Consider the following 15,067-nt stretch of genomic DNA (forward strand, 5'->3'; position numbering starts at 1 on the left):
GTCGGTGTACTTTCTGGCCCGAATGAACCCATTACAAAAGAACTCCCGCTCTCTCCCTGTCTTTCTCTCCCTCCCTCACACACAGAGAAACAGCTTATTCAAACAATGGCAGGTGACATAATAATTTGAGGGAGGGCGGGGGGATGATGGAGGCCATTCAGTCATGTACAGTATGAGGCCCCTGGCTGGCTGCTAATGAGCGCTGGCCCCATTCTGCCTCAGCATACACACAACAGGAACAAGAACTCCCCCTCAGCTACATTGTTACATTCAGTGGCTGGAATGAAGCACAGCGTAGTCAACCTCTCAGCTGCATTGTTCAACTTCATTCAGCCATTCAAATTGCATTTTATAGTTTCTTGTATAGTACTATATTAAAACCTGTCTGGATACTCTGTGCACAGAGGTGTTACTCATCACTGGGGACTAAAGGGATTTTATATTCTGAAGGTTTTAAAATGACTTTATTGACAGTGCGTCTATACTTGGAGGCACATTGAACTTATCTCAGTGTTGTTCAACACAGGTCTTGTTCGTAGCTTTTTCTACTGGTGATATTGGGTCTTGAATCCTTAGTAACCAGACAGCATACATATTATGTTGTAATTATAGTTTAGTGGAAAGAGGAACGTTAAGACTGTTTCAACTTAGTGGTAAACCTCCATCATGGTATAAACACTAAATACCTAGTTCAGCTTTGACCAACAATACTTCCCACAGTCATGAGGTGTCAAAACAGAAACTTCTTCAAACCAGCTTTCAATTTCAACCATCAAAATCTTGCAGATTTCCCAAGGAAAAAAATTCAAAGAATACACAACATGGCATACTGAGCTCCTCTTTGAGAATGCTATGGTAGCTGCTGGAGTATGGAGAAACAGAATAACCAGTGTGGCACATTTGCCCGCCTCATGAGACTTGATATTTTAACAACTTATAATAATAATAATAATAATAAATGATCCTGGATTTGGTGCATATTCATACAAAACTCCAATTTATACGTAGCTGTACATACAGCCATAAACCCCAGCCTTGTTGTAATGAACTTAAATGACCATTTAAGTAATGAGAATGCAGTCGTAGTACTGCTGCTACATTCAATAGGCATCTTGGTCCTCTTTGCATACACGTGTTTGTTATTGATGAATGTTGGTCTCATGCCTGAAGTTACAACAGCCATCTGACTAGATCAGGCTGGGTAACATTTCCAGAAAACTTCCAACATGAGTCAAGTCTCAACTGCGTGTCATCACAACATCAAGTAAAGAATAATTGGAGAGAAAGTAAATGCATGCTTAAAAATCTGTTATAAATGTATCACTTTTTGTCCACGAACAAAAGCAGCATCAATGTGATGAATTACCGAGCTATTTAACGTTGGGATGATATTTTGTCCTTGCATGCTGCTGACTTTTTGAATAGTGTTGTTTATCCAGAGGTCAACCAGCCCTTAGAATTATCTAATTGAAAAATGTACCAGTAAATACCTGAATGAAATGCCAGCATGAAATGAAATATGCTTTTGTAACCTGAACTATCTCCCTTTGACAATAAATAAACACACAAACCCACTTTGCTCCCAGAGATAAGAGATGTGTCAGCATGAGGTCTCTCCAGGGGGAACATGTGGCACACCTGTGGGGGGTTACTCATAACACCAGGGGGTAAATTGTGTGTTTTGTGTCGGTGTTCAAAGTCCCACCTGCAAATCAGATCAGCAGTGTTTTTCCTTTTAGCACCTCATGGTCGAATTTCAAACCACAAATAACAGCATCAGTCTCACTGTTATCTGGATACACACGGGCCTGCATCACTGCCATGTGTGAAGAGAATCTAACTTCACATCCAAACCATAAACCATCTACAAGACAGAAGAGAGAAACCGGCAACGACAATCGACAATCATGCATGAGAACTCCACATTAAGTCCAAATCTGAACTCTCAGTGGAGCCAATGGTTACATGGATGTGGCGTAAATGTGGTGTAATATTGTGAATGAGGCCAGCTGGTGGCCATTTATGGCCCAAATTGAAACAGGGATATCATTGCTGTGTTCAGAGAGAGAAATATTTGATCCATGATGGAAAACATGACTGTGGTTCCTGTAGAGTGGAAAAATCAGAGGCTGGGACTGCAACAGATTGTGCCTTTGTAAGTTTTGCGCAATGTTTTGCAATTTCTACAGAATGAGATTTTACATCTTATGAATAGATTTAATCAGTGTCAGGCTCACTGTATATTATCACCAAATTACCATTAACAGGAAATAAATAGATGTTTGAGCTAACGTTAGCTTCACAGACAAACATTACGGGCCGCTTTGAAACTCTTAATCCAGAGTTTTTAAGCTGGGAAAATGTGACCTCCAGCTGTCAGTCATTTGACAGTGGTCACTGACTAAAAATGTAACCTCCAGCAGCTTGTTAAGGGATTCCTAAAGAGTTTTTAAACCACGGCAATTGTGATTTAAATTTGCACTAATTTCAATAGAAATTTTGACATAGAAAATAGGAACTCTTAACACTTTTTAGAAACTGTTCCGTCTGGACTATGGACACCTTTTCTTTTTATCTCACAGAAAAAAGCTCTCCTGGATGTAACCCTCTACCTCGTGGGAACATCTTTGCAGAACAAGTTGGGTACAAGTCAAACTCAGTCACATCATCAGCAATTTTAACTGACACTGCTACTTAAGCACAGTTTGATTTACAGCACACATTAACAGCCAACCACAGTCTAATTGATTTAGTAAACTGATTACTGACGGCTCGTCATTCACATTCCATAAAAACATCCACAGTGTTCTTTGGCGTTCACTGCCTGTTGATTACCACTGCAATAGACTACAACTGCATGACCCATATGCCACTCTCACCACACGATACATTATTAAATATTAATCATTGATCATTAAACAGTAATGTGAAACAACAGCCTCCTCAGGCTAAAATATTGGAGAGATTATTGCACTCTCAGAAGAATATGCACAGACATAGTTAGACACTACCTGGAGTACTGAAGCATTTAGTAACTAAAGAAGGATTCAGGATTTGGTGGAGACGAAAACAGAGCCAAAATAAAAATAAATTTTTGCCTATATCGTCAGATGGACCTAAGCGGTCTAATGGCTTGGTTTGTGATTATGGTCAATAAAGTAAATAAACAATTGTGTACACTGACATATAGGCCTATATTGTCCCCTTTTCTTGTCAACATGAGATGCAAACCAATGTATTTTATGTGGGAGCATTCTGTGCCTGTAACACCAAAACCTTTACAAAGATAGTTGACGTAGTACATAAAACTAGTCTAGTAGTCTAAAGCCTCTTTCCCACTGGCCAAAAAATCTGCAAACACCCTGCGGTAGACCAGGGTAATTATCGTCTGGCTCTTATCGGCAATGTTGGGAACACAAAACCCGGGTTGGTGCACTAATCTTTGTCCCCTTTCCGGCGCGATGCTATGACGCGTATTTAAGTTCCGACCGCTGTCGTGTAAATACAGATAAACAACATACAACAGCAAAGTTGTTCTTTGTTTCGTGCAAGATGCAGCAACACTGGCAAGACAGCGAGGTGACAGAGCGTCTTTCGATCCGAGGGGAAGAAGAAATAAGGCGTTAAATCCGGCATGTTTGTGACGTCAGATGGTGACGCAGCAGAAAAGAGACTGAAAGCAGAGACAAGAGACAATCGGCATTTATAAGTGGGTCTTCTCGGGTCTGAAAAATCTGTGTCAACGCACTCATTTTGGTGGGAAAGGGGTATATGTCTACTGGGGTGGCTGTCAGGGGCGATGGATGTCAAACACAGGACTTGCACTTCCCAGAAGATTGGAGTTCTTGTACTGCGACAGAGCTGAAGTCCAAGTTAAATTATTTCAACTGACATAGCCTAAGTAACTTATCTTAAATTCCCTAATGTGACAGGACTTCCTTGTTTTATAGTTTTCTTCTTTAAACATATTTAAATGGAAACTGGGATCTCTGTTCTTGACATTACCGAGTACTTTTGGCACCTAAGCATAACAAAAAGCGGTCAGTTTGGTTACCCAACAACACCAGAAGTCAAGACTTCTGATTTCACACTTGATAGGACAGGAGATGATAAGGGTTCACCTGGGTGAAAAAGAGAGCTTTCTGTCAGAAAGCCCTGAAAGCTGCCGCACAGTTAACTCGTGCCACTACCATGTGATGAAAAGGTAAATGGTAAATAGACTGTACTTATATGGCGCTTTTCTAGCCTTCCGACCAGTCAAAGCGCCTTTACACGACATGTCACCTTCACCCATTCACACATTGATGGCAGAGGCCTAAGTGCCAATCTCCAATCAGTATCTATACATTCATACCCAATGGCTATGTCTTTGGGAGCAATGTGGGGTTCACTGTCTTACCCAAGGATACTTCAACATGTTGACTGTGGCAGTCAGGGATCGAACCCCCAACCTTCCGATTGAGAGACGACCAACTCTACCACAGCCGAGTTACAGCCGCCCCACAGATCATGTTGACATGCAATATCCTTCTAATTAAAATGAAGTTATTTGCTATTTTTGCTGTCACAAGATTTTTTAAATGTCTATGTGCACAATTCAATATATTGTATTTTCAAGACTATTTCACTGACTGCGGTGACAATGGGTTGTATAAACACACACATCACAAACACATCTGCTTGATGTATAACTCAAATGTATCACTCTAGAGACAAAAAAGATAGAATGGTTGTCCAATGTTGAGTAGTACACAAGTGTCAACCTAGTTTTATATAAAACATGAGTAGCACGTATTGTGGAAACTGCTTAATAATGAGCTGTCACAGTACAGGAAAAAGTGAAGTAAACGAAAGTAAACAATTACTACTATGCCAGGGTAGGACCGGAAAGGGACCGGAGCAGGATACAACACATGTAATAAAACTGAGGAGACGCTAAGTAGAAACACAGATTTAAGAATACAGAAGGTTTTTTAATACACTTCAATTTAAAGAGTGCCTGGGTTTTCTGCTTGTACTCTTACCAGTCCAAAACATTGTAGCGTGCAGACTGTTATAGAAAGCTATTTTCTTCAGTGTTGTTTTCCCTCCACTGCAGTGCCACCCATTCGAGGCACTGGGCTGCCCCACTTCAAATGACCGGGATAAAAAGCACTATTTCAGCTATGACAAACAATCTGGAAATAGCAGCCACACTTCTGACTGGGAGCCAGCTGCTGGGACGATAAGGAGAGGAATTTCAGTGCACCCCCTTCTATTTAAATGTAACATTACCCTGGGGTTCCTGCCAGCCTGTTTCCTGTATGTTTATGTTGGAGTGGAGCTAAGGAATGGACACAACGTTGAGCCTTGGTACTCTCAGAAAGAAGTAAATCAGGCTTTTTAAGATGAAAATGACTTTTTGTTCAATGGATTAATAAGCCACTGTAAGTTGTTGATGTGTAAATAGGATAGATGGCAGGGTGTGAAAAGCACAGCATGAAATAAACTGCTGAATATTAATCAAAGAGAAGAATAATCAATCAACAGAGACTGGAGGGCCCCAGCCACAGCAAACAGTATTGTTTTAAATACTGTGTTTTACTATTTTCAAACCCCTCTGAATATCTGGTTTTATTCTCCCCTTGACTTCGGTCTCCACTCTTTGAGTGGTTGCTCATCTAAAACAACTTTTGTTGTGACCTTTATTACACACTATGTAGGCCGATCCTACACAGTAAACATCATGCTTGTTGTTAAAGCAAGGGAAGGCAATTCATTTTACATCCATCCATCCATCCATTTTCTACACCGCCTATCCTGTTCAGGGTCGCGGGGGGCTGGAACCTATTCGAACTAGGAACCCTCTAGCAGTGAGGCAACAGTGCTAACCACTGCACGAATTCATTTTAATGTTTTTTTTTCTCTAAACATCCCAACAGCAATAAATACATCATATGCTCTGACAAAAAAGGTAAAAAAAAACAATAGGGTAACTGCTGCTTTGACAGGCAGGTATTAGGATAAGTCTCTCCAAACATTTCATTTGGACTGAATTAAATGATTGGATGGCTCCTCTCCATGCACCATAAGTGAGCCAGTGCACATTTGTGTTTTAGTGGAATGACTTTCACAGCTTTTATGGTGGATGCTTTCAAAACCTTGCTAACTCTTGCTGTTTATTGCTCCAAAGTTGTCCTAGTTTTAAACTTGTACCACTGTTGCAGTGCTGTAAATTGCAGAGTCAGTATACACGGCATTATCATACTACAGTTAGCCTATTAATTCTAACTGACAAAAGTTGAAGCAGATTTCATTTTTAGCTTGAAGGATTACACTACCTCAATAAAGTTTTAAAGTTTTTGTCAAGGCTGGATTACCAACCAAGAAAAGTGGGGAGCCCCAGACACCCAAGGGCCATTACCGCAGGTTTGTCAAGTAATTGCAAGTTTCCTCTTTCAAGTGAGCCAGGAACATGTAGATTTGAGATATTATTTTTAGGCGATATTGTTGTGACATTTTGCACATTATTAAAAAAAACAAAACAGGGTTTCCTTTTATTCATTTTGCTTAAAGCTATTGAGAAACAGCCAACCGTTGGCAGGTATTACTGGTTATTTAATGGGTCTATGTGTGAAACACAGTATATGACATATATGTGTGTCAGGGTACACTAGATGGATGTTTAGATGTGACAGGATATGAAGTCGTTGCACTGAGAACAGGAAGAACAGGAAGCCAATAGGGGCCTAATAGTACATTTTTGCCCTGAGGACTGCAATGGGTTAATCCCGTCCTGGTCTCTTGGGTACAACTACAGCACATTTTAATACTATCCTTTTAACAATTATTAGTCTGTCCAGTTGATCATGCTGTAAGTTGGAATTGTTATCATTACACTAAGGCCGAACAGGACACAGACAGCAAGTCCAGCAATGTGTCTTTATGTCTGACAACATTCCCAATGCAGATGACAAAATTATTCAGTAAAGATCAACTCACAGTTTTCAGCTTTAAACGTTATGTAGCTCTAAATAAAACTCTAAACATCCATGTATTGCTGCGTGAGTGAAAAGGGACATTAGTGTGTAGGGAGCCATACACACAGCTCCAACTCTCCTTCCTGCATTCCTCAGAGTCGCTGCAGACTCTGTTGGGGGAGAGTTTAATGGGTGGAGGTCAAAGGTCACTTCCTGTGAATTGATTAATTGAGACTTACCATGAGGAGCTGAGCATTAAAGGATCAACAGGGCAATGTTTGGTAGAGAAGAAGAGAGAAGATTCACAAAAAAAATCATTTTTCATTTATAACATTAAGCAGATACATTTCACCTATTTCTTCTTCAACCAGATTATTGTGGCCCATAATGGTCAAGATATTTCTGGGGCTTAAAATAAAAGGGGAGTGATCCCTTTCCCACCAAATAAAGAAGTAAGAAAACTGATTCAACATTTGATTTTTGGTAACATCTGGTGAGACGGAAGGACATACTTGCTTCCATAAGGTTCTCCTGAGTAAAGGCCCTTCAGACCTCTCTGACAGTGTTCTCAGTGGGACACACTGATGAATGGAACATTTACTTGTTCTTGATACAGATATAATATCTTCTGCCAGACGCCTCAGACTAACATCTGTGAGAGAGATATGAGCAGACTTCAGGGAGAGGAGTGTGACCAGCTGATGTCCTGCTCTGTTTAAATACTCTGCTGTGATGGACTCGGTGAAAATAGGATTTTTACAGGACCCGGAGGATCTGTGACTGTTAGTGTAAATGTGTGTATCATTCCCATGGTCATATAAAACTGTGTAATACTTTTCTGGTTAGTTAGGAATGGGAAAGTTAAGGAATCTCACATTATATTGACTTAAAAGGGAAAGACGGCAACAAAAAAAAGCAGATTGCTAAAATGTGCCACTTAACGATGACCGTCAAGAGGTGAGAAAAAAAGGGATGATGTGGAGTGACCATTAGCAAGTCCATCAAGCACAGTGCAGAGCCACAGCTCAGCTGATGTTTATCCTGATCATTAGAAGTTGGTTAACACCTGGAGTAACAATCTGAGCCTGTCAGTGGCAAAAAGAAGCACTTTGGACGTACTATGATCAGGCGCAATTGCCGCAGGGGATTATGTTGCAGCCATTACGGCTGTATCGCGGCTACAGGGGAGGCCATCTACTGGACCGATTCCAAACTTTTTTGTTCCTATGAGTCATTTCGACACCCAAATTTGTAAAAAAAAATAGAGCCCAGGTTTAAAAATACCAAACTTCTCCTTTAACCTGCATTCCTTTTAATGGCCTTCAGGGGGCAGCTCTACTGGTTGCAAAAAGAAGTCCAATGTAATGGAAGCACAAGAGAAGACTTCTTCAATACAACTTGATGTAAATTTTATAAATTATGGTCCCAATAACAGCAGACGATAGAGCACAGTATGCATGAGGTCATAGCCACCTTGTAATTGAAAAGTCGCTACCGAAGCGACCTTTTAAACGTCTTGTTCAACATTCGATTGTACTAAAAGATACTCTTAGGAGTCGCCAGATTATTGTTCTGAAGTTACATCTAATGTAAAGCCAAAAAAAGCAACCCAATCAATATAACAGTAACCAGGAATTACGGATGCAGCTTTGTAACCAAGTGTTTGCTAGCCTCTCTGTCTAAATATGGTATTTTCAGATCCAAAATAACAAAACTCGAGTCATGGTGGCAATGTCTACTTCTTATATACAGCCTGTGTATCAAAAAAAAATCCACAAGCTCAAGTTTCGCCTGGCAGCATAGTCCTAACTGTTGTCTACCTGTCAAGCATGTTGTTTTTTGCCTTAACTTTAACTGGGTCCTTTTAAACAGCAAGTTGAACAATCTTATGTTAGAGTATGCTGCAGTATTTTTGCAGAATTAGGTTTCTACTTGGACAGCAAACGTGACAAGTGAAATTATGTACATTTTTCTTTGCAGTATTAGAACAAATTAATATTTAAAAACCTTCTGTATGTGTATGTGTAGTTTTGTAAGGAGCTGGAGTGACCAGTCCAGCCACATGTTGACCAGGTGTGTACTAGGTAGCTAAGAGATACACACACAAACAACACATCCACAAAGTCTCCAGAACACTTGAATCATATCAGAAAGAGAGCAGATGTCAAACACACACCTCCAGATGGCAGAGTATGTCCTGCCCACTCATTTCATATTCAATTAGCAGAATCAAAGGAGGATGTGGACCTGCCTCACTGTATCCTGTGGGTGTAATGGGACATGACATAATGAGGCACATATGGCCACATGTGTGGAAAAGGGTAAAAGAAGACCGGGGGGTTCAACGTCTCTGTTACATTCAGAAATGCAGGTACATATGCAACATCTAGGCTATTTCAGTCTAAGTTAATCGTTCACTGTTAGGTATGCAACTTAAAACACATTATGGTTGCAGGTTAACATCCCCAGACTTGCTGATGTGAGTGGGCAAACTAACTGTTCCCTCTATCCACTGCTGTTCTTTTCCCCTTAACAAGAACCTGAATCCCCTGCTGCTCCAGTGAAGCTGCTGAGTGATTGAAGGCAGGATACTGTGGCCATAGTGCTACTTGTGCAAGCAAGGCATCACTGTTAAAAAGCCCAGATTCTGATCTACAGCAGAGCCATTTGATCAACAGCAAAAACATGCACACCAGCTTCTTTTATCTGTCACTTTACCAGCACGTCAGGCTGGTATTGTATCCAAGCATTGTGGGCTGGTTTTATGACACAATTACAAGTGTAGAGCATCTCAGACATTCAAAACCTGGTCCAAACTGTAACAGTTTAATCATTTAACAAACAGAAAAAAAACGTTGTCTTTTAGTATTGTGGGAAATGCAGTATAACAAAAACAATGCAAAATTTAATTTGGAATTTAAAAAAGCAGATCATTTTTACTTCCTGTTATTTTTAATTTCCATGTCTCCTTTAAAAACAAACGTTCAACTTACAGACAGACGACATTCTCTGTGTTTTTTTTGGGTTTCAGTCACATCCATGTGAACCCACAGATACAACGTAGCCTATAGCTTAATTGCATAGAAGTGCTTCTGGGAAAGTATTTCTTCCAAACAATTAATTTACGAGAATGCAAAGATACCAAACACAGGGTACTGGAAGAAGAAGAGGAAATGAGCATAGAATGCAATTATACTGGATCAACTTACTTATACATAAATTTTTTTTTAAATAGCTACAGGGCAAACAATTCAGACAATATTTGACTTGACTGTTATAGCCTGAAATCAAAATAGATTTTAGTTCTTGAATATAGTGAATATTTTGTGTATATTTTGGTTGTTGAAAAGGTTGTCACTCATGCATTTAAGTTATAGGCCAAATAGTCATAATACAGTGTAAACATACTCCATTTAAGCACTTTATTCCATGCAACATTTGTTTGAACTCAGTGGAAAAGTTCATTTTTAAAACCATAATGACCTGCATTCCAATGGTGAGTCATTTCAAATTGGTTTGGGCTGCATATTAGGCATTTAGTTTGAACCTATTGTTGCATTAGGAACTTGGCTGAGCTAACGTCTAACTGATGGTTAAAAAGCCTAAAAACTTTGTAGTAAGCAAAAAAAAGGGGGGGGGGTATTTTTAAAGTCTTAATGAGCTTAATTAGGCTAATAGCATTTATTTCACAAGATGTTGATAATCCAGTTATTTATCCAGTCCATTAGACCCCCAAAACATCTGTGAAAAATTGCTGACGAACCCCAGACACTCCACCCTGAAACTGCAAGCAATGTCTCTTACTAATAGTACTTGTTTACTGTCTTTTACTAATAGTACTTGTTTACTGCAAACAAGCAGTCACTTCTTGTGCAACACATTTGGAAAGCAGTCACAAGTAAATCATGATGTCTATTGTTTTGAATAGGATTATTCAAAACATCCTGCTTAACAGCAGGTGCAAGAAGCTGGTTCTAGAGAAAAAGCTCTGATAAACCTACACCACCTGTTTAAGTGGAATAGAAGCTTTGTCTGCATTTAAGTGTTAAACATACTGTATAAAATGCAGTTTTTGTGTGAAAAGAGAGACCTCTTTCAAAAAGTAAAACACCTGAAAAAACAACAAAACTGCATCACAGCCATCATCTGGTACGCATTGGGAAAGACAGTCCGGATAATAAATCCTTATTTCACGGTTGCTATGTCTTCCGAAAACATCAACAAAAATATGCTTTAATGACAACAGCTCTGCTGTGTAATCGGCTTTGTTGGCATGTAAAGGATCGACCACAGAGAAAGTTAAAGCTAAGCTAAGCTTTACTGACAGACAGTCCTTGACCCTGCAGCCTATGTCATCATTCTGAATAATCTGCCCTTAAGTTTGATGAATTATATATTCTGAGGGTCGTAGTGAAAAAGCTCTGTTTGGGAGGGGGGGCAAGCTGTTTTTGTCGTGCATTCACAACCTTAACCTGCTTAATGTGGACGTAATCTAAAATAGCAGAGGTATCGCATGTGGTTCTGATATGCCGCTGACTGTTGTTGTTCCAATATGTTATCAGCAAACCCCAAGTGTATTTAGATATGCAATAGTTAACTTCTCTTTTATTAAATACAAGCTGGTTACACAACTGTTGAGAACATAGCAGCTGCATGAAGTATATTTTACAGTGATTGTAGCAGGTACTTGGTTTTACCTTATAACTCCAACTGGGTTATGATGTAACCTGAACAATGTTTCTGCAGCTACATGCACTCTCGATGTTGTCCTGTTGCCCTGCAAACGTCTGTGCTGTTTACTAGCATGTAAACCTCAACTATGGCGAGACTGCTGATGCTGCCTTGATAGCAGAGTGCTTTGAACTCAGCGTCTCCAGGGAACACAGCGGGTCGGCAGTCTCAGTCAAAGCAAGATTCCCTGTTGTACTAGACTATCCTGAAACTTCCAGTTCCACGTAGAACTTATTTGCCCATAATGAGAAGTTGTCAACCAAAGAACTGACCCGAAATCTTAATTTAACTGGGGTGTATTTCCCTTTTTATATATTTAGATATGAAAAAAAACAAAAGTAACAGGTTGCTGGTTACTATATTTCATAGTCAATTCAACGATCACTATATCAAGGGATGGCCAAGAAATTCAACCGTGTGTACTACACTTTAATCTTGTGTTCACAAAACTATAATTAGGTTTGCGGGACTCAGGCCCATGCCTGCTCAGAGTGGACAAGGAGAGAAAAGGGCTGCCGTTCACTTCCCTCCTTCCCCTCCTCTTCCCCTTCTGCTTTGAGGAGTCAAATTGGTTCCAGATGCATTCTCTCACGGCTAGCCTCCATAACCAAATCGCAACATGAAAGAATTGAAGAGGAGAAGTTTAGCAAAACTCGGAATGTATGGAATTCATATGCAAAATAAGTGGTGGGAGGAAGTTGAAGAAGATGCCATATTCTAAGGGAAAACTGTCTGATCACTTTGCCAGATGGTGCCATTTATCACACCTTTTTGAATTTTCCGAGACCTTTAATACTGCCACAATCTTTTGGAAGACAATGTGCACCCCAAATGAGGATCTAAGAGCTGTGTTTCTTTCATGTTCCTGGCAGATGTGCCAGAAAAAAATCTGTGCAAAGTGATATTTAGCCAGAGCAAATCCACATCCTGCACCCATGTGGACTGAACATCAAAGACCGACCCACCAGCATGTTAGACCAATTTATATCCCTGCCCATGAAGCCCCTTTAAAAACTCGCTTTTGGCCAAAATGATATTAAAGAGTGACAACAGCTGAAGGTCTCTTGGGAAGACGCCTTGCCAAATGGCTCAAGAATGTAGCAACAAAGTACAAAGTTTCAAATCCATGTTGACTTAGCCAATTAACAAGTGAAAGCTATTTCAAGGCCAGTTGTCCTACAGCACCAACACACACCTCTGTGTTTGTCTAAGTCCCTTAGCAAGTCCCACTGAATTAATTAGCACCCTCAAAAGCAAACACACTAGCCATTCAGAGACATTCTGTTTACATGCAGCTTTCTTTTAGTGACCAAACTAAATTCAAAACAACAGGCAATATTAGTTCCTAGTTTTCCTTGTATCTCAATCTTGTGAAACTTAATACAAGGACTAAATCCTTGGTTACACACCTACAGCATTGACACCCACCATATTATAGCCAGCATCTTATTCAGGTAAATGTGTCTTAAAGGGTATGGAACTGCATAATGTATCCCACTGATTCTTAAAATTATGCCAGGTACTTGAAGTAACGGTCCCTTTTTCACTTTTTTCCTATCCGCTATATCAGCCCTTTTTCCTTCCTATCCCCGGCTATTTGCCACACAATGAACCAAGAAAACGTAATCCAACAATACAACAGCCTTACGGCAGCCAAATAACATGGACAGAAACCAAAAGTGTTGACTTTATTTTCACTACGCCACTCTTAAAACTTCAAAGGCTCATTCAAATATTCTCTTGAACGCAACACAGGATGCTAACCCCATACGTCGCGCGACAGATAGAGCGTCGTGCTAACATTCATCCCAACTACGGATCTCCAGAAATGATCGCTGGGCATTTAGACAAAGACAAAACCCTATAAATAAACACTAGAAACCTGATGTGAATGTCAAAGATGCACTCTTCAATTCGGCGAACAATGAATGAACCAAAACTACTAAATTTAAACTTTTACAATTGTTTTTTCTCCCGTTATCCCAACAGTCATATCACACCTAGACTCTTAGGACTCCGGTGGGCGGTAGCTAACGATGTAAACTAGTTAAAGAGTATAGGATTTATAGACAAAAAGCGCTGGCTGCTGGACATGTTATTACCCGAATTCACCAGAGGACTTTAAAGATTCAGAAAACATGTAAATTAATAGTCTTTGAGGGGTTTAAGTCTCCTAATAGGCAATAAGATGTCACGTTATCCATTTTTTGAGTGGAGTTAGGCGTGATGTTCTCCCTACATGGGAGCGAAATCTACCGAGCCAACAGGATGCCAGCTGTCACTGAATCAACAAGTAAGTTCTGACCTGCAGTGTAAAAGACAACAGAATCATTGTTGTACACGTTGTACACCGTTCTGTCAATATTTTATCGAATTAAGTAATGCATGGAAAAACACAGACAGCAATGGTTCATACCGAATTACAGTTGTGAAGTTCAGATCATAGAGACAGACAGACTCACCCTGAGCTCGGAGCGGCTTGCAGTAAAAGTTTACGGCGAGGAAGAAACTGATTATCTGGAAACACACACGCATCTTATTGCAATCCTAAAGTGCATCGTGGACATGAAGACATAGAAAACACTGGTACTGTGACACGCTCCATGGATCCCCTGTTGACTCTCTCTCTCTCTCTCTCTCTCTCTCTCTCTCTGCCCCCGGTTTTGCGTATGGACCGCACAGCACATGCGCAGAACGGAGAGCGCGACCAGTTAACGGTGAAGGAAATTTATGGAACAGTTTTGACAAGTGACACATACCGCCATTGTCTACCTATGGTGGGGTATATTTTTTTGTCTGTAGTAAGAAAAAATGATGTATTAAGTAATAAATGTGTCTCCTGCCACTTTGATATCAATCTTTTCTAATGAAGGTGAGCGCATTCAAACAGAAGTGAGAACATTTTAGCCATAAGAAACAGAGCTTTTTTTTTTTTTTAAATGCCCATGTATGGGGCCCTGAATTTTATGGTTAAAGTTTGGGGTAATTACAGCCCTTGTTAAAGACAGGACATGTTTACTCTATCAGAATTTGAGATCTCATTTACGAGGGAGACCTTGCCAAGATGTCACACAAGTAACTACAAAATATAAATAAATATACAAGACAGGGATACATACATCAAGCACTTTTTTTATTTGTCAGAATTTCTACTATATTTATTACATTTCCTTCTTTAAAAATATCCTTCCACTCAATATAGTGTAGGCACTATGTAAGCTTTCCTGGACATCTTTTAGTCAGATGAGATAAAAAAGAAATATCTATATATATATAATCATTATCTTTAAGAGCAAAGATAACATCTCTTGTCATTAAAAAGCATAGTTACAAAATAAAATGAACTGTACTTATATAGCGCTTTTAAACTACATGTC

General features: G+C 39.8%; 1 protein-coding gene across 1 annotated transcript in view; it reads right to left on the reverse strand.

Moving 5' to 3' along the window:
• reck (reversion-inducing-cysteine-rich protein with kazal motifs) overlaps positions 1 to 14,225 on the reverse strand; it is an 80,987-nt gene extending 66,762 nt beyond the window's left edge. The window contains exon 1 of the mRNA XM_069667713.1: positions 14,153 to 14,225. Within this exon, the coding sequence (XP_069523814.1) occupies positions 14,153 to 14,225 (73 nt within the window). The remainder of the gene's footprint in view (positions 1 to 14,152) is intronic.
• Positions 14,226 to 15,067: the final 842 nt, after the last annotated feature.

This window comes from Semicossyphus pulcher, unplaced genomic scaffold, assembly GCF_022749685.1.
Source record: "Semicossyphus pulcher isolate SPU_LCO1_2020_fin unplaced genomic scaffold, fSemPul1.0.p SCAF_18, whole genome shotgun sequence".
In the NCBI taxonomy this organism is placed as follows: Eukaryota; Metazoa; Chordata; class Actinopteri; order Labriformes; family Labridae; genus Semicossyphus; species Semicossyphus pulcher.